Source organism: Papio anubis, chromosome 5 (assembly GCF_008728515.1).
Source record: "Papio anubis isolate 15944 chromosome 5, Panubis1.0, whole genome shotgun sequence".
NCBI lineage: Eukaryota > Metazoa > Chordata > Mammalia > Primates > Cercopithecidae > Papio > Papio anubis.
In genome coordinates this window covers 140,024,514-140,043,903 of record NC_044980.1, presented here as the reverse complement: position 1 = coordinate 140,043,903, position 19,390 = coordinate 140,024,514, and the positions used below count along the sequence as shown (strand labels likewise).

Below are 19,390 nucleotides of genomic sequence, written 5' to 3'. Positions count from 1 at the left end.
CTCAAAAAAAAAAAAGTAGATGAGTGAAGTGTGTTTTGAATGAAGGCAATCTGACTCCAGAATTCACATTCTTAGCCACACTGTTACACAATTAATCTTTCACAAGGATAGTCTCTAAGGGTGGTTAAACTTCAAGATTAATTGATTTCTTCAGGTTTTTCTTCATCTGCAATGACCAAGTCGCCAAGAAAATGAGGAGGAAGAAGTTGACTGAAGGAGAACAGGATGTCTTAATGATAGAAATAAGATGAAGCCATGGATGAGACCTGGGGTGAAAACACTGTTCTCTGAATGGAGGATAAAGCTTGGAAAGTGTTGGATTGATAGGACCTACATGCCTCCATTCAGGGCCTCTATAAATGGTGGAACAGCAGAAATCATGCACAAAGGCACCCAGCTGAGGGAGCAAGTGAGGACTAAATCCTAACTTGGGTTCTCCTTGGTAGGCCATGTGCTGTCAGGAAGCTGTGGCGGGCAGAGGGAGCACTTTTCCGTAAGTTCCACAAAGGTGGCCTCTCTAGGCTAGAAAAGAAGCTAGTGGTAATGGTTTTTTCCCCCCAACAAGAGACAGAGTCTCTCTGTGCTGCCCAGGCTGGATTCAAACTTCTGGGCTCAAGGGATCCTCCTGCCTCAGCCTCCCAAGTGACTGGTACTACAGGTGCCTGCCACTATACCTAGCTCTGAATAGCTGGTATTTTAAAGAAAGTCACCTTCATGCTAAATCTCACCATTGCTTACATTTCTGAGAATCAGAGACTCTGTTTTCAAATGTCAGAAGCAGTAAAGGTAAGGAAGAAATAAGGCATCGGAAGAAAGTGGAAAAAATCTTTTTGGACAGTCCATAAATAAGTAATGACACTGAGCTTTGAAATTAGAGGTCATATACCAGTGTTTCTTAGCCCCCTGAGCACAGGTGGGATCAGGCAAATCAGGCTCAAAACTAGGTAAATAAATAATGAGAAATAGATGGTACTTGGAGTTTCAGTTCCACTTGCAAATCCTTTTTGTAAAAATTGAATAAGGAGCTTTTAAGATTTAGGACTCTCCTCATCTAGCAGCCTTCTAAAGACATAACAAAGAGCTTATTGACACTGTTAACATTTATAACATACAGTCTGTGTGCCCTACAGATCTTCCCTGATGTTCTAATAAATCTAAATATACACAAAAATCATTATTAGGAAGAAATTATACACATTTAATCACTGCGGGCAAAAGGTTATTCTAGAGGGTATAATCAGTAGTTCTTGAAATTCAGCATTCACTTATCACCATCTTGATTATTGCCATATCCCTATATCACAAATCTGGATAACACATATACTTTTATCGTTTTTATGTTTTTCTTTAACTGGTTTTTCGCAAACTAAAATTTTTAACAAGAAAACTTGCTATCTCTTCTGATATACATTGGTACATATTAGTCATGTGCCGGCATAGACAAAACCACATAAAACAAGATGAAGCAGTTCCAGCTTCCTTTCCAAGGAGAGAAAGCCACGACCACCTCACAAAAATTGTACCAATATTAGACTTTTATTGAGTGATTTCTTCGTGACAGTCACTGCATCAAGTACTTTACATGTATTAGGTCAGTCTTTACAATGACCCTAATATGTAAGTATTCTTCTGTGATAGCAAAGTAAATGTAAAAATCAACTTGCAAATGTAAAACCAATTTGCCTTTTATAAGAAGGAATGCAGAAAAGTAGATGCAGTTGTTCTCACTCATAGGTGGGAACTGAACGATGAGAACACTTGGACACAGGAAGGGGAACATCTTACACCTGGGCCTGTCATGGGGTGGGGGAGCAGGGAGGGATAGCATTAGGAGATACACGTTATGTAAATGATGAGTTAATGGGTGCAGCACACCAACATGGTACATGTATACATATGTAACAAACCTGCACGTTGTGCACATGTACCCTAGAACTTAAAGTATAATAATAATAAAAAAAAGTAGATGCAATGAGAACAAAATAATGTCATGAATGTCTAGGTAGATGCTACTGCTGGCCAGTTGCTCTCAGCTTGAGGCCTTCTGTATCATTATAAAAAAATAGGTGATTGTGTGTTATATTAAGGTCAAAAAACACTAAAAAATTGTGATGGTTTTCTTGAAGAAATATAGTAGTGGAAGAAAATGGAGTAGAATAGGATTTTCTCATTAGGTAAATTCAATGTGATTTAAGGGTGTATTGTTGTACTATAACCTGCCATAAGTAATAAAGTTCCCCCATACTGTCTATGAGGAGTTTGTAGGTAGAGCTCAACTGAATAGAGGAAAATACCTTTTTCATGTGTAATACCCCTCTGCTGGGAATAATCAACTTTTCTACATGCATGTCATGTACTTGATTAGAAACAAATCACTCACTTACCATGTTCATCAAGTAAAATATTGTCAGGCTTCATATCCCTAGAGGAGTAAAAAGAAAAAAGAAAGTTGCTCACAATAAAACAAACAGAACTAAGGGGTAGGGGCAAGAAAATGCTCAAGAAAGCCAACTAGAGTTGAAACAATGTACTAGCTTCTCAATACTCATCTTCTCATTCAATTCTCACGGTAAATTTATGAAACAGAAAATACCCAATTCCTAAATCAGAAAACTGAAGCTTAACCCAAGGTCACGGAGCTAGTAAATGGAAGAACTGGGCTCTGAACCAAGGCATCTCTCATTCAAAAACTCAGACTCTAAACTTCCTATAGCATATTGTATCTAAGCATGTAGATATTGGTCCATCGGATCATATAAAGCATTTACGGTGCCATAAAGTAACATTAGTAGCATTAAGCATCATTTTCTTATGTAACTCTAGAATTACACAGATGATGTGAACTTAAAGACTATACATGGGAAAAACATGGTTGATAATGTAGTTATACAACCACCCCCTGTCTCCCTTTGCCTCCTCACATCCACACCTGCTGTTGCTTTGCCTGAATTAGAGTCCTCTCACTGAGTGCACTCAGACAACACAGCTTCACCCTTAACCTCACAGCTCAGATGCCACTTCCTGCAGGAAGCCTTCCTGATTTTTCAATTCTGGGTCAAATTCCCCCTAACCCCATATATTCTGACCACACGGGATACTTCTTCCACCATAACATTTATCACACTTTATCACACACTTGGTTCTGTTTATTGATAATGGGACTTGTTACTTATTAATATTTTTAAGTAAAGAGTAAGCTGACAGACTTGGTCTGTCAAAGATTAAGGTATTATTATTCTAGCAGCATGAAAGCCATTTGACTAGGCTGAAAATGTGTTCCCAAAACCAGTTTCAGAATTTCTTCCCTAATGGAGTCTATGAATTTAGGCTGAAGGGCTTTAATGGTACATTAGGGAAAAGCAGTAAAAATCTGAGAGTGGAAAAGTGAGGGCTATTATAAAGTACAATGTGATTCTTTGATTCAGGAGTGCTCCTTACTGTAATATTCACCAAGGCTTTGCAAACTCTATCATTCTATCCTCCAAGTATTAACCATCAGACTACTCCCTTCATTGGAAGAAGGTGGGTTTTGTGCTCTCCTATGGATTTTTTTTTTACTTTGCTATTTTTTCAGTCATTTTAAAATAAAAATTGTGTGTTTAAAGTGGCCAACATGATACTTTGATTTAGCGAATTTCCAGTATATAGTGCAATGTTACTAACTATAGCTATCTTGCTGTACATCAGTGTGTAAAAGACTGGTCCAAATCTTTTCACTAACTACCCTAGGAATAATAATTAAATAACTATAGGTCTTATAACATCCTAAAAAAAAATTCTGGCCAGGCACGGTGGTGTGTACCTATAGTCCCAGCCACTCAGGAGGTGGAGGAGGGAGTATCACCTGAGCCGAGGAGTTTGAGGCGCATTGCACTATGATTGTGCCTTGAATAGACACTGCACTCCAGCCTGGGCAACAAAGCAAAATCCCGACTCAAAAAATTTTTCTAATCTCTGCAAGTTTTCCAAGTGGACCATGATGTCAGGGATGGTTTCTGGATTAATATCATATTCTATCCCAGTGCCTCATGGTCAGTAAATGAAGAACTTAATGACACCCAGAGAAATTCCAGTGCACTCAAGAAGGCTGATCCTAACAGTATATACAGAGCACTGTGGCACACCATCAGATACTCTCTGCAGCATAAAGCTAGAGATAAACCAGGTGTTTGGCTCTTTCCACTTCTTCAGATCTACATCCAGTGAGCATCAGGTACTGTTTGCCAGGTGAGAAAGAGGCCCAGAGGAGCCCTACCAAGGATGGATGAGAGTTGAGTGAGGCAAGATCAGTATAAAATTTCTTGGCCTGAATTTATGAGGACTTACTGGGAGAAATTAATTGCTGTGGATTTGACATTTTATGAGCTTTCTGTTAAATCCCTGAGCACCATTTTTCTTATTTATTGAATCCATACATCATTGTGTTAACTACTTTTCCCAGAAACTACTTTGAAACTTAATAACACGGAGATCAGAGAGGGAACAATTAGTTTAATGTGATACTTCTTAATTAAATCTTGTATTCATTTATTCATCAGATATTTACCTACTTTGGTAAGTCACTGTAGTAAGATACAGAAAACCTAAAGATAAATCAGACATAGTTCCCTTGGGATGGAGAGGATGAGAAAGCTTCATAAAGAACAATGACATAGAATGGGAAAGAGGTATTTTTACTGCGAATTCAGAGAAAGAATATAAGAAAAATTTAAGAAAAATGTATAAGAGAAAGTGGATTTGTAAACATAAACATAAATTACCTAAGCTTAGATTCTAACTATATAGTTTCTCCAAAACATAACAGAGTAACATCTAATTCACTACAGGGTAAATTGCAGTATGGTAGGTTGTTTATTCATATACTAGGAGAGAGAAAATGAAAAGAAACTTAGTGTGCTCTATTAAAATTCCTACTAGAGCAAGTTGAGATTTTCTAGTTTTAAATTTTAGCACCACTTCTTTACCTTTTCAGTCTTCTCAAGTAAAAGTAAATACGAAATAACTTACAATATGTTTCTTTCATTGAAAGTAGTCTATAATATATTTTAACTTAGTGGATAATAAGCCTGGATATGCTTCAGAATCAACTGGGGAGATTTGAACAGTGTGGATTCTCTTGTCAGGGGCATTCAGACCAGAGTAACTCCATCTTGAATAGGTGAGATAGGAATTTAGTCATCAGCAGGACTAGTTTTGCAAGGTACAAGTCACAAAGTCCCTGCTGACAGAAATAAGATGCAGTAAAGAAGCTGGCTAAAACCAAGATGGTGACAAAAGTGATCTCTGGTCATCCTCACTGCTCATTATACACTAATTATAATACATGAGCATGCTAAAAGACAGTCTCACCAGCACCACGACAAATGCCTTGGCAATGTCTGGACGCTACCTATATGGTCTAAAATGCGGAGTCTAAATGCGCTACCTATGTGATCTAAAATCCTCAGTTCTGGGAAATCCCCAAAGTCTTAACTCATTTCAGCATTAACTCAAAAGTCCACAGTAAAATGTCTCATTTAAGATAAGGCAAGTCCCTTTTATCTATGAGCCTGTAAAATCAAAAACAAGTTAGTTACTTCTTAGATACAGTGGGGTTACAGGCATTGGGTAAATACACTCATTTCAAATAAGAGGAATTGGCCAAAAAAAGGGGGCTACAGGTCTCATACAAGTCTGAAATCCAGCAGGGCTGTATAATCTTAAAGCTCCAAAATAATCTTCTTTGACTCCATGTCTTACCTCCAGGTCACACTGATGTAAGATGTGGGCTCCCACAACCTTGGGCAACTCCACCTCTGTGGCTTTCCAGGGTATAACCCCCTTCCTGGCCGCTTTCACTGGCTGGCTTTAGATGTCTACAGCTTTTCCAGGCACATGGTGGAAACTGTTGGTGGATCTACCATTCTGGGGTCTGGAGGATGGTGGCCTTCTTCTCACAGCTCCACTAGGCAGTGTCCCATTAGGGATTCTGTGTGTGGGTTCCCACCCTACATTTCCCTTCCACACTGCCCTAGCAGAGGTTCTCCATAAGGGCTCTGCCCATGTAGCACACCTCTGCCTGGACATCCAGGCATTTTCATACATCCTCTGAAATCCAGGCAGAGGTTCCCAAACCTCAATTCTTAACTTCTGTGCATCCACAGGCCCAACACCATGTGTAAGCCACCAAGGCTTGGGGCTTGCACTCTCTGAAGCAATTGTCTGAACTGTATGTTGGCCCCTTTAGAAATGGCTGGGATGCAGGGCAGCAAGTCCTGAGACTACATAAAGTAGCAAAGCCCTGGGCCCAGCCCATGAAACCAGTTTTCCTCCCAGGACTCAGGGCTTTGTGATAGGAGGGGCTACCTCTGACAGGCCCTGGAGACATTTTCCTCATTGTTTTGGCAATTAACATTTTGCTCCTCGTTACTGATGCAAATTTCTGCAGCTGGTTTGAATTTCCTCTCAGAAAATAGGTTTCTCTTTTGTATTCCATCATCAGGCTACAAATTTTCTGAACTTTTATTCTCTGCTTTTCTTTTAAACCTAAGTTCTAATTCCAAACCATATCTTTATGAATGAATAAAACTAAATGCTTTTAAGAGAACCCAGGTCACTTCTTGAAAGTTTTGCTGTTTAGAAATGTCTTCCACCAGATACCCTAAATAATCTCTCTCAAGTTCAAAGTTACACAGATCTCTATGGCAGGGAAAAAATGTCACCAGTCTCTTTGCTAAAGCATAGCAAGAATCACTTTTGCTCTAGTTCCCAGTAAGTTCCTCATCTCCACACGAGGCCACCTCAGCCTGGACTTTTTCATTCATATCACTATCAGCATTTTGGTCAAAGCCATTCAACAAGTCTCTAGGAAGTTCCACACTTTCCCACATTTTCCTATCTTCTTCTGAGCCCTCCAAACTGTTCCAACCCCTGCCTGTTACCCAGTTCCAAAGTCGCTTCCACATTTTTGGGTATCTTTACAGCAGTGCCCCACTCCTCATACCAACTGACTTTATTAGTCATTCTCACACTGCTACTAAAGACATACTTAAGACTGGGTAATTTATAATGAAAAAGAGGTTTAATGGATTCACAGTTCCACATGACTGGGGAGCCCTCACAATCATGGCAGAAGGTGACGGAGGAACAAAGGCACCTCTTACGTGGTGGCAGGCAAGAGACCATGTGCAGGGGAATTGCCCATTATAAAACCATCATTTCTCTTGAGACTCACCCACTATCACAAGAACAGCATTGGAAAAACCCACCCCCATGACTCAATTAACTCCCACTGCATTCTTCCTATGACAAATGGAGATTATGGGAGCTATGATTCTAGATGAGATTTGGATGGGGACACAGCCAAAACACATCAATATCATAAGCGGATAGCTAATGATGAATTCCTTCTAGTTATTTATCATTCTTGGTGACTTCAGTGTCTACATGAATGCTCCATCCAACACCCTGGCCTCTCAGTTCCTTGACTTGCCTCCAAGAATCTTTTCATCCACCCTACACCAATAGTTTCCTTATTCTCACTTCCTTAATCATTCCCTTGTCATAACTACAGCCTAGCCCCTGACTAGCATTTATCCAATACAATTTCCAAACTGGCATATCTGTCACACTAAGACCACCAATTATTGACCTTGTCACTTTTTCTTTATACATCAAAACTCTCATATCCTCAATTCCTGCCCATAGTTCACTTTTAATGTTCTTTGTAAGAATGCTTCATTCTCTCACCCCCCAGTCCCCACTAGCATGTAAGTTCTAAGTGAACTTATATGACTTCTTTTCTGTATTGTTCAATGCAGCAGCTCCTGGACTCATAAAGGTACCCAAGAATAAAGTAGGTGCTCGAGTAACTATTTGTCATAAAAATGAATGAATCCTGGCTCCCTGGTTTCTCAAATTCTTGGAATACTAAGCCCTGCATGTCTTTTTTCCCCTAAGAAGAGAAGAGAAGAGAAAACAAAACAAAACACAAAACAACTAATCCCCACCCCAAAAACAACCCAAACAAACACTGTGTGCCAGATGTGCCATATTTACCATTGGCCAACTAAGAAACTTGACTTTCTAGTAAGTGTATGAATATGTATTAGAGTAAGAGTAATAAATAAGAAGTGATTTATGCCTGTTATGAGCCTATGATTTCAGAGGGACTATGGAATTTTGGGAGTGATAAAAGGAAATTCTAAGATGCATACTTTGGAAATTCTTCATTGCATCTTGGTTTGATAAAACAAAAAGAGCCATGTCCTGCTGAACCAGCTGATTCCAGCTGTGAGAACTATAAATAGCAGAGTGGAAATACAATGCTCCTGTGGCAGTATCCAAGGAGGAATTGATATATCTGCTGTTCTCACTTCAATGACTTTACAAGACATTAGCAGAGTTAACAGGGTAATTACATCCCTTTGTTGGGCCTCCCCTGGAGTCAAGTTGCTCACCCTGCAATCCTATACTGGGTACATGTACATGAAAATAGCAAACAAGGAAATTGGTATATCCAAGCCAAAATCAACTCCTTCAGTGTCCCATGGCCTTCTGATGGTCCATAGTTTGTATTTAATTATTTGCCACATAACAGTCTCTTAGATTGGGCCATTGTCAAGTTCTGGAGAGGGGAAAAATACTATACATATAATTCTGTAACATATTATTTAAGGTGCACACATGGGCTATTGGTCTCAAAAAACAGACCTATGTTAAGAGGGAGTGAGGGAAAATTATAAGGAAAAACAGTTTGGAACAGGGGCAGAAGTGAAAAGCTGTCAGGGTTAGATGATTAAAGACTACTAGGTATCATCCTCCTAAGATTGTACCTGACAATCTTTGGTTGTAATCCCAGTCACTCATTATGTAATCTTGGACAAATGATCTAAACTCTCTAGAGCTTAGCATACTAAAGTTTACTGAAGTATAGTGGGCATATATAGTATTCCATGTAAGTATATATACTTACAAATAACCAGAGGTGATAGACAAAATATTTAACAACTAGAACAACACAGTCATCAGTCATCAGAAGGGATGGTGATGGAAGCTCGGAGCAGTGCCCTGAAGGACCTCCCCTGGGCCAGGAGTTAGCACTTCAGTTTCTGGGTCAAGGGAGGGAGCAGGTGGGGAATGAGAGGGAGATTGGAAAAGGGGCTGGAGTAGCAGGAAAGTTCAGGCATGAGCTCTTCATCAGCCCATACACTGAAATACAACTGATATGACCAGACCAGTGTATGCAGATTAAACATGAGCCCTGTATAGGCTATACTGTGTGTAATGTATGAGTATGTATATATGTGTATATGTGTATGTATACACTCTTCACATATATATATGCTTTAGGTTGCATGAGTATATTAGTATAGTACTTAGTAATGTTGGTAATAGTCTCAGACACAAATGGTCCTATCCAACCCCAAGGATTTCTAGGTTGATTTGGGAAGCAGTAGATAGTAGAGGTTTAAGAGTATGAATTCTGTGGTCAAATGGCTGAGGTTCAAATCTTGACTGTGCAGCTTACTGATGGTCATTTTGGTTGCCTTTCTAATATGTATTCTTCATTCTCTTAATCATTTCAATTTTCAATTGGGTATTTTCACTTCCCTGTAACACACACATTCACGCACACACACACACACACACACACTGTATTTTGTGTGCTTTGGGAAACCTACTCCACCCTGACTGTAGGGAAGGATTATGTGAGTCAGGTCTAAGTAAGAGTTATCCCATCCCATAGGCCCTGTTATTGGTTCAGGGATGGGCTGATGACCCAATTTAAGCCACTGAGTATCAGAAAGAGTTACGCTGTGGGCTTCTGAGGAAAAAGCTTCCTTGCTGTCCTGGGGAAAGTTTTGAGAAGGAGTGTGATTCTTTAGATTTAAAGAATTTAGCATGCAGCCCTGAGCAGCAGGCAGCTTTCTTGCAATCACATGGAGGAAAAGGCTGAGGATGAAGTGACCACATGGAAAGGAGAGAAGAGAATGAAAAAAAACCAGTTAATTGGTGATACTCTTGAGTTGTTCAATCAAGATACCCTCCAAGTCCAGCGCACATCTGGGTTTTCTGATTTTATAAGATAATAAATCTCTTTATTGTTTAAACCATTATGAGGTTTTCTGTTGAGAACAAAACCATGTCAGTAATAAAACTTTCTGAGACTCAGCCTTCAACATCTGTAACTGAGGACAATAATCATATCTACTTTATAGAGTTGTAATGATTTAGTTAAATGGCACATGTAAAACTCGTAGTATAGTATTCCCCCCTTATCTGCAGTTTTGCTTTGTTATCCACAGTCAACTGTGGTCCAAAAACAGGTAAGTATGGTACAATCAGATGCTTTGAGAGAGGGACTGCATTCACACGCTTTTACTCCAGCGTATTGTTATAATCGTTGTATTATTAGTTATTGTTCATCTCTTACTCTATGAATCACATTTTATCACAGGTATGTACAAAAGGGAAAAAACATAGTATATATGGGTTTGGAAATATCTGCAGTTTCAGGCATCCACTGGGGGTTTTGAATGTATCCCTCATGCATCAAGGGGGACTACTGTGTAGTATCTGGCACATAGTAATTGTTCAACTAACTTCCAGAAAACATCGAACGAATACTTAGGAAGTGTCCAGTGTAAGAAGAGCTAGATAGTGAGAAACTGATAAGCTGAGGATGTTAAATGATGAATCAGTGTTTTCAATTATTGAACCATTGTGACAGCATCATGATGACAGATTTCATTTATTGCAGTATTTGAGAAACCAAGCTAAGCCCTTTTTATACTTTATTCCACACTATCCTCAAACAACTTTATGAACCACATACAATTATTATCCCTATTTCGTAGATGGGACCACAATGGCACACAAATCTGATGTTACTATTCCACTGTTATTCACTACTATGGAAAAAGTCAAGACTCCATGTTTATCTGATATCAGGGTTAATATTCAAAACACTTAAAAATGGCACAAACACAAATCAGAATGGGACATGGACCAGTAAGAATGGCCGCTGTCCATAAATTACCAGTACAACAGTACTAGTGGGTGGTTACTGAGTGGAAGCTCTGCCTGACTGCACACTTAGTAAAACTCCAACAGGCAGCAACAGAGACATAAGGCTATTTGTGAACCAACAGAAGAACGTTCTAATGATTACGCATGTCTGAAAATGAACTACTTTATGTGGTAGTGACTATCCCATCCCTGAGGTATGATGATTCCTTGTTAGGGAGACTGCAGAAGAAATTCTGCCTTTAGATGAAGGTAGGGCTTTCCAACCTCCAAATTACTCCTCACTTCTAATTTCCTATGGCTTTGTAATGGCCCATAGTTGTTTCACAATTATCTGGAAAATCGCAGTGTGGCTTCCACTTATTAAGCACTCCTGATTTTACAGGCATTATCACAGGAGCTGCTCATATTTTTCCTGCTTTCTTATATATAATGCTATTATACCTATTTAACAAAATTTAAAGAAATTCAGTTTATTAATTTGCCTAAAGTCATACAGCTCACAAATTGATCCCTGATGTAACTATTCCAAAGCCTCTTAATCTCGCTAACGTACCACACTCTGCTTTTTAGTGAGATGATTATTCTTTCTTAATGTTTGCATTATATAAGAATGTATAATGATTTGGGTGATGATGTATCCTGGAGTATGAGAAGGAACAGTAAGTTTTTCCCACAGCTTATTGCAAAGAAGATAACTCAAAGCAAATGGGTATCATAAATTAATATACATGAGTAGCTAGAATGTATTGAATGTTTTTATGTAAGACTGTATATTCATTAGAATATATCCTCACCACAGCCTGTGAAGTATGTATAGCTATCTTCATTTTATGGATAAAACAAATGAGGTTGAGAGATGCTGAGTGTCTTGCCCAAGTTGCCCGTCTTGTAACTGGCAGAGCTACTATATAACTCAAATGCTGCTGTCCATTGCTGGTGATAAACACTATGCAAATAGCCTCACTGTCAACATGTGAATATTACAGTGGAAAACTGCATAACAAGGTTTGAGCAAATAAAATATCTTCATATTATATCTTAAAAGGATATAAAACTGTATGCATTATATATATATCTGTACCATTGTACAGATGCTCCCCAACTTACAATGGGTTACGCCCTGATAAACCCATTGTAAGCTGAAAATATTGTAAGTCAAAAATGTGTCTATTTCACCTAACCTACCAAACATCATAGCTCTAAGAGGACTAAAACCATAGTTTTATACGTCAAAGCTCTTTTCAGAGCTTTGTGTCCAACATGCATAACTGATCAATGTTACGTGTTAAATAACTAAACCTGAAAGAATAAAGCTTAAGCTTTATATTATAATGTATTCTGGGCAAAGTGAAATTGAACTTGGACCAAATCACAGGTTGCATATTAACGAAACCCTTAACCTTATAGAAATTATTAAAAGCTCTGCCTGTCTAGTTAAATGTTAACCTGTACACAAGCAGTTCTCTTTGCCTTTTCACATGGGTTTTCACAAATGGGTGGCTTTGTGTGAGGAACACAATTGCAAAGCCCTTTTGAAACTGCTTGATGCCTACAACACAAAGAAGGCAGATTCTCCTGTTTTCACAATGTGTAATTCATGCTCATTCATTATTCGGTAGCTCGGGAGCAGGTGCTGAATAGAACACATCAACCTAATACCCTCATTACTGCACTGCCGTTTTGTTTTGAGGCTCAAGTGGCCCTTCTGCTATGAGAGTTAGAAAAAGAGAACATTTGCAAGGGCTTGTGGTCTACTGAAAAGAAGATTTACCAAAACAAAAAGAAAGGGCATTTTCTTAATGCCCACAGATGATAGCCTAAAACCAAAGTCTATTATTCCACTGCAACAAACAGAAACTATTATCAACACACTGAAAGAAAGCCAGCATCAAACAGAACACACACAATGTAAGTAATCACATAATTTTTAGACTTTAAGTTTTCTCATACTGGACATGGAGCTTTGGTAAAATGGAAAAGATTTAACTTTCCTAATAGATATATAAAAGCAAAACAAAACACCTTGAGCAAGAGAAATGGTATAAAAAAGCCACAGATGCTGAAAATATCTTCCCAAACCTGAAATACAAAAGTAAGCAAAGATAGTCTCTGGCAACATTAAAATAGGTTACCATATACTAAAGCCATTGGACTTGACTTACTGAATATTCTCTTGGATTACTTTAATTTCACAAACAATACTAACAAGTTTTGCCACTTGGTCTTCTATCCCATAATGTATTGTAAGCGGCATGTTAGGAGTGAGGACAGAAGGTGCTCTGAGTAGCAGCTACTAGAGAAGCAAAGATGAAAATATTAGCAGCAAAGAAAACAATAAAAATGTATTTACTACATTCATTTGTTAGAGCTGCTGTCACAAAGTATGACAAACAGTGGCTTGAAGAACACAGAAATTTATTTTCTCACAGTTCTGGAGGTAGAAAGTCCAAAATCAAGATGCCAGCAGGGCCCATGCTTCTTCTGAAACCTCTCAAGGAAACTCCTCCCAGGTATCTTGCAGCTTCTATGGGTTTGCTGTCAATCTCTGGCATTCCTCGGCTGATGGACCCATCACATCAATCCCCCATCTTCACCTGTCATCCTCCCTGTGCCTCTCTACATCCACATCATCTTCACTCTATGTACGTTCCTCTGTGTCCAAAGTTCCTCTTTTCATAAGGACACCAGTCATACTGGATTAGGGCCTACACTAGTGGCCTCATTCTAACTTGACTATCTGGGTAAAAACCCTCTTTCCAAAAAAGATCACAGTCTGAGGCACTGGAGGTTAGGAATTCAACAAATCTTTTTGAGGGAGCACAATTTAACATATAGTACCTACCCACTAAAATATGTGTCTAAAGTGAAGTTTTATGCCATTGGGTAAACAGCACTGAACAGCTCATCTGATCTTGAGGATATCTTATTATTATAAGAGTGAAGGTAAGGGCATCTATATTTAGAACCGGGCCTTTGAAGACGGTAATTCTACATTTGAATCTGGTCCCCATATACTGACTGTATAATGGCATGTTGCTTATTCCCCTCAGAGCATTGTTGATTATGAAGTTAGGTGGTGTGTGGAACCTGCCAATTAGCACAGTACCCAGTTCTTGGTATAAGCAATAAGTGATAGCTCCTGTTAAGTCATTAAAAAAGTGACATAGGCACTTTGGAGTATAAATTAAATGGTTAAAAAACTCTGATGAGCTGAAAGAAATAAATACTTCCAGGAATTAGAAAAACAACTCTCCAGATGACTCATTCCCACACGCCTCAGAAACCTGAGGTGTCACCGTGTTGGCAAATTTATTTATTAGGAGCTTACCTGTCACTCAGCGACCATTGACTACAATGACTAGCTGCAGAAAGTTCTTATTTTTTCCTATAAATTATCATCTCAAGAAACTAAAGTGTGACTGCTAAGATAGTACAGTGTGTGAGAATTAGACACAAAGGTGACATTCCAGCCCAGATCTCTGCCTGAAATAAACTAAAGACCTCAGTTAAAACAAACATAATTTTGGCCCACAACCGAATTGCAAACAAGACATTGACTGGTAAATGTGCTCATAGCCATTTATCACAAGTCACTATCACAGCCTCTCTAGACAGGTCACTACAGTTGGGCAGCCTTCTGGGAGGGGAACGAGTGTGTGGTAGAGCAGAGGAACAATGAGGAGGTCATACTTGGAAGAGCAGCCTACCAGGGCAGAGAGGAAATCATCCTAGAGTCTTAGACATAAAAGAATCATTTCTGATCACTTGTTGAAACCTCCTCACTTCTTCCTTGACAGGGAAGTTCAGGGCTATATTTAAGGTCATAGAAGAAATTGGTATCGAACTGTGATGCAGTGCAACTTCTTTAGAGGAAATGTGGTGAACAGACTGTACGGTGACCCCAGGATTCCCAGCTTTTGGTGTTCACACCCCTTGCATAATTTCCAGCCCCTCAGCATGGGCTGGTTCCATGGTTTGTTTCTAACTGACATTACATGGCAGATGTGATGGTCTCACTTCTGTGACTGAGTTATGTTACAATGTTATACATCATTATTCAAGTATATGTACTCTGTTGTCTTGCTAGCCAACTCACTCTACAGTATTCTTCTCCTTGTTAAATTTGAAGAAAGTAGCCACCATGAGTCCTACAGCCACAAGGAAATACCTTCTGCCAGCATTCTGACTGAACTTGGAAGTGGATGCTTGCCCAGTTCAGCCTCCAGAAGAGAACCCAGTTCTGGCTGGCACCTTAATGGCAGCTGTGCCGAGAATCCAACTAGACTGTGCTCAGACACCTGACCCAAAGAAACTGTGAGCTGATAAAGGTATGTTCTTTCTGGTCACTGGGTCTGTGGGAATTGGTTACACAGCATACAAAACTAATCCAGCGTAGTGGAAAGGCAGCTCAGAACCCCACATGCTGTGGGTGCACAGAGGAATGTGTGGAATAAATTGAGAACTTGCTGAAGACGACATCCTCCACAGCAACCTTTACCTTCTGCACTCTCCCAGTGGTTACATGTACATACTGTCCTCATTCATTTGTTCAGTCATTGAATTTTCCAGTAAGCACTCTGGTTTAGATCCAGTGCAAGTTGCTGGAGATTAAAACATAAGTGAGGCGTAGTATCCACCTATGAGGGCTTAAGTATAGGAGAGGGAAACAGCTTTTTATATAGAATATCATGGTCCAGAGGCTACAATTAGAGATATAACCATGAGCATTGGGAAGATGCAGCTAAGCATACTCTGTGTGTGTGTGTGTGTGTGCGCGCGCACGCGCGTGCACATGCATGCAGGCACACATGCATAGCTCGGGATATGCACATAACAGCTTTCATTCTTTATGGCACATGCCACAACATTTAAAAGCCTTTTGATATTAATGTTGAAGTGTTTACTTGACTATTTTTCACACTATGATATTAACAACTTCACATGACGGGGGATTGTCTTGTTCCCCATGGGAGCCTGGCATTCAGAACACTGGCAAATAGGTACTCAAGGAATAAATTTTGAATAAATACTTGGACTAGAAGCATTATTCCTAAGATTCTTTTCTTCACTGTCAAGTTACTGATTTCTAGAAGAATGATAGGAACTTCTCATAAGCAGCTACTAAGCAGCTACTCCAGCCGAAGAGGTCATGGGTGAGAAATAATTTCTATCTACATCTTATACAGTCCCTAAAATGAATCTGGAATCAGTTATTGGTTCCAATGAGTACAGAAAAGAAAGCAAAGGTGATAAATAAAAGTACTACCATCCTGTGTTTTTCTAGACAGTCATACATTTTCTTTTATTTCTCTTCAGCATTTCGGTACTCAATAGGAAATGAAATGTTTGCAGCTCTCTCTGTAGTACTACAATTACTGGCACCAATTCCTCTAATTAGATTTTTATCTCATTCCTATAAAAATTTAGAAAACAGTGAGTTATAACCTCATTATAGTGGGGGGTAATTCCCAGAGGGGAAAACAATCAACCATCCACTCAAATGGCATTTTGAACCAAGATGACTTACTATTTAATTGTCCCATACAATCCATCTCATTAGTTTAAATTCATAATTGAGGCTTCTTTAAGATCTGACAAGGGAGTAAACAGAAATTTGTCTTTGGAATATAATATTAAATAATTACTTTCCACCAGAAGGTTCAGTGGAGAGGCTGTGGCAATCAACACATAGAATAGTACTAACCCTGTAGAAGAGATTGTAATGAGTTTTATTTTCCTTATTTTTTTAAATAAAAGCAAATAATCACTTTGTCCATAATTTAAAGCATTTATTTGCAGATTTCAAGTAAGCAAAAGAGAGTATTATACTTCAAACTGGCCGTTCTTTGGAAACTAAAGCTGTACTCACACAAAAAGTTTGACTTCTTGACTAATAAGAAAGTTGTCTAATTGCGCAATTTAAACCTAATGGTTATTATGCAACCCTGTGTCTTTAACAACTATAGAAAAGAAAGATTCTGAAATTGAAGAGAACTAGCTGAATATTCTACATATTTGAGAAACGACCAAAAGTTCAAGTCTATGGATTTTTAAACATCCACAAAATAAAACTCCATTTATGTCTTAATGGGGATGTATGGCAGAAACAGATCTTACAGTTTTTTTTAAAAACATCACTACACTAGACATTTCTGGCAGAAAAGCTGAAGTGAAAATGGAATTTTAAAAAGAGCCCCTTCTATGTTAACTCAGGGAAACAAGTGGAGACTTTCATCCATTGAACTCCTCTTGCTAGGCTAGACTTCCTGTGTGCTTTGGCTGTTAAAAGTCCCCTTTACATCCTCAGAGCTCTCATGAAACTTGTTTTCTTACTCCAAACCACCTTCTCTGAAGTACTTGTCTTTCTCACACAATTTAGCTTCCAGTTTTAGGCTGTTCTCTGTATGAGCTCTCATGAAACTTGTTTTGTGACTCCACACCATCTTCTCTGAAGTGCTTGTCTTTCTCACACAATTTAGCTTCCAGTTTTAGGCTGTTCTCTGTCTGTCTGTTCCACATGTGCTACTTCCGTCTGTAGGTGCCTGAGGCAGGTGGCCATGCATACGTGTCCTGTGCTCTCCTCAGAGCTGCAGCCACGCTGAACATCTGCAGGCTGGAGAGTGGTGAAGAGCTCTGCATTTCCTAAACATGATGCTTTCCCCACTTACTAGCCATGCAACCACGGGCAAGTAATTTTTCAGAACCAGAGTTTCATTGACGGTGAAATGGGGACAAAGCACCATCAACCTCCTGGAGCTATGGGAAGACTGAAATAACTCATAACAAGTGCTTAGCAGGCAGCCTGGTACCCAGGAAGCCCTAAGCAAACAGCAGCCTACTGCTGCTCCTACTTCCATGTATTGCTGACTGTTTATGGGTAATTTTGAATCTTCTACCATGTCCAAAGGCAAAATGTAGATTTTAATGTAAAAGTAGGAAGTCACGTGTTTTATATCTTCAGTTTTATGCAGATGGCCTCTCCTTGTCCGGGAGATCTACTGTACTTTCACTGATGCTTTTTTTCATTCTCACTTTTAATTTGTAGGAACTCAGCATGTATTTTACAATCTAATCTTTCTAAGTAACTAAAAGGTGTTTTGTTATCTTGAAGTCAAATACAACATGAATCATGCTGATTCTTTTGAAGAAGGAGATTTTAAAAAGAATCACAGTATTCAGAAGCCTACATCTCTTCTGTATTGCTTTTTGCATTCTCTGGCCCAGGAACCCTAGTCTCAGAATGCTAGAATTATTATCATTTACATTTCTTAGACAAGGGGATCACTGCTTTTTTTTTACCATGTACATTTTTTAAAAAGCTATTTGACACCATTTCAAATTGATATCTGGTATTCTGAGAGCAGAAAATCCTGGTTAATCAGAACACTGTCAGAATTAAAACGTCTATTTGAAGCTGGGCATGGTGGCTCACATCTGTAATCCCAGAGTTTTGGGAGGCTGAGGCAGGAGGATTGCTTGAGCCCAGGAGTTCAAGGCCAGCCTAGGTAATATAGGGAGACCCTTTCTCTACAAAAAAATAAAAATAAAAAACCAAAAAACACTGCCTTGAAAAGCCTTAATGATGTTGACATAGGTCCTGAATTGCCTAGATTATTGATGGCTTTTGACTCTTCCCAGTGCCATTATTAATATTAATAGCATCCCCTTTATCTCTCAGAGTATCTTGGTTTGGATGATAAATTACATGATTAATGTAAAGACCAAGGTACAAGTAGGTCTGAGACCTTTGGATTTAATATCTTATATTTTAATCTTTCCTGTTTGTAAGCCTGAACTTCTGGTCAATCAGTCATTCATGTGGCTCATATTTTTTTTTCACATACTGATTATACAATGAAAAGCAAAACATGCAGAGTTCACAATTTTGTAAAGAAGACAAATGAATTAATTACACACCAAAATGTCACAACTCCTCAGAAGAGGTACAAAAGGGTATGAGAGCCTGTAAAATATAACACCTGGGAGGTGGGGGGAGAGGTGCATAGAGGCTACAGAAATGCACCTGAATAGTCTTTGATGCCAGAAGGATGTCATCTCAACTTAACACTGCACTCAAAATGTCATCCTGTTTGCCTTCCATACATTTACCATGGTGAGGAGACATTTCAGTACAAGAAGGCCCTTCTGAGGACGAGAACTAAGTAATAACTGTGGGCGTGATTGAAGGGCAAAAAACCAGAAAGTTAATCCTTGGTTTATGATTTAAGTGGCAAAATGATGATGATGATGAGAGAAAAAGAGAGGGAAAGAACAGAAAAACAGTATTTGGTGTTAGTAAGCTCCTTGGGGAAAAATTGTATCAAGATTTTTTGTAGGTTTTCCCTCCTGAATTCCTCTTGGAACACAGTTCTAAACACAT

The 19,390-nt window shown here is 38.9% G+C and overlaps 1 protein-coding gene across 1 annotated transcript in view; it reads right to left on the bottom strand.

Moving 5' to 3' along the window:
- The window catches only part of STK32A (serine/threonine kinase 32A), a 155,231-nt gene that overhangs the window by 42,916 nt on the left and 92,925 nt on the right, over positions 1-19,390 (bottom strand). The window contains exon 6 of the mRNA XM_003900313.5: positions 2,385-2,422. Coding sequence (XP_003900362.3) covers positions 2,385-2,422 — 38 coding nt within the window. The remainder of the gene's footprint in view (positions 1-2,384; positions 2,423-19,390) is intronic.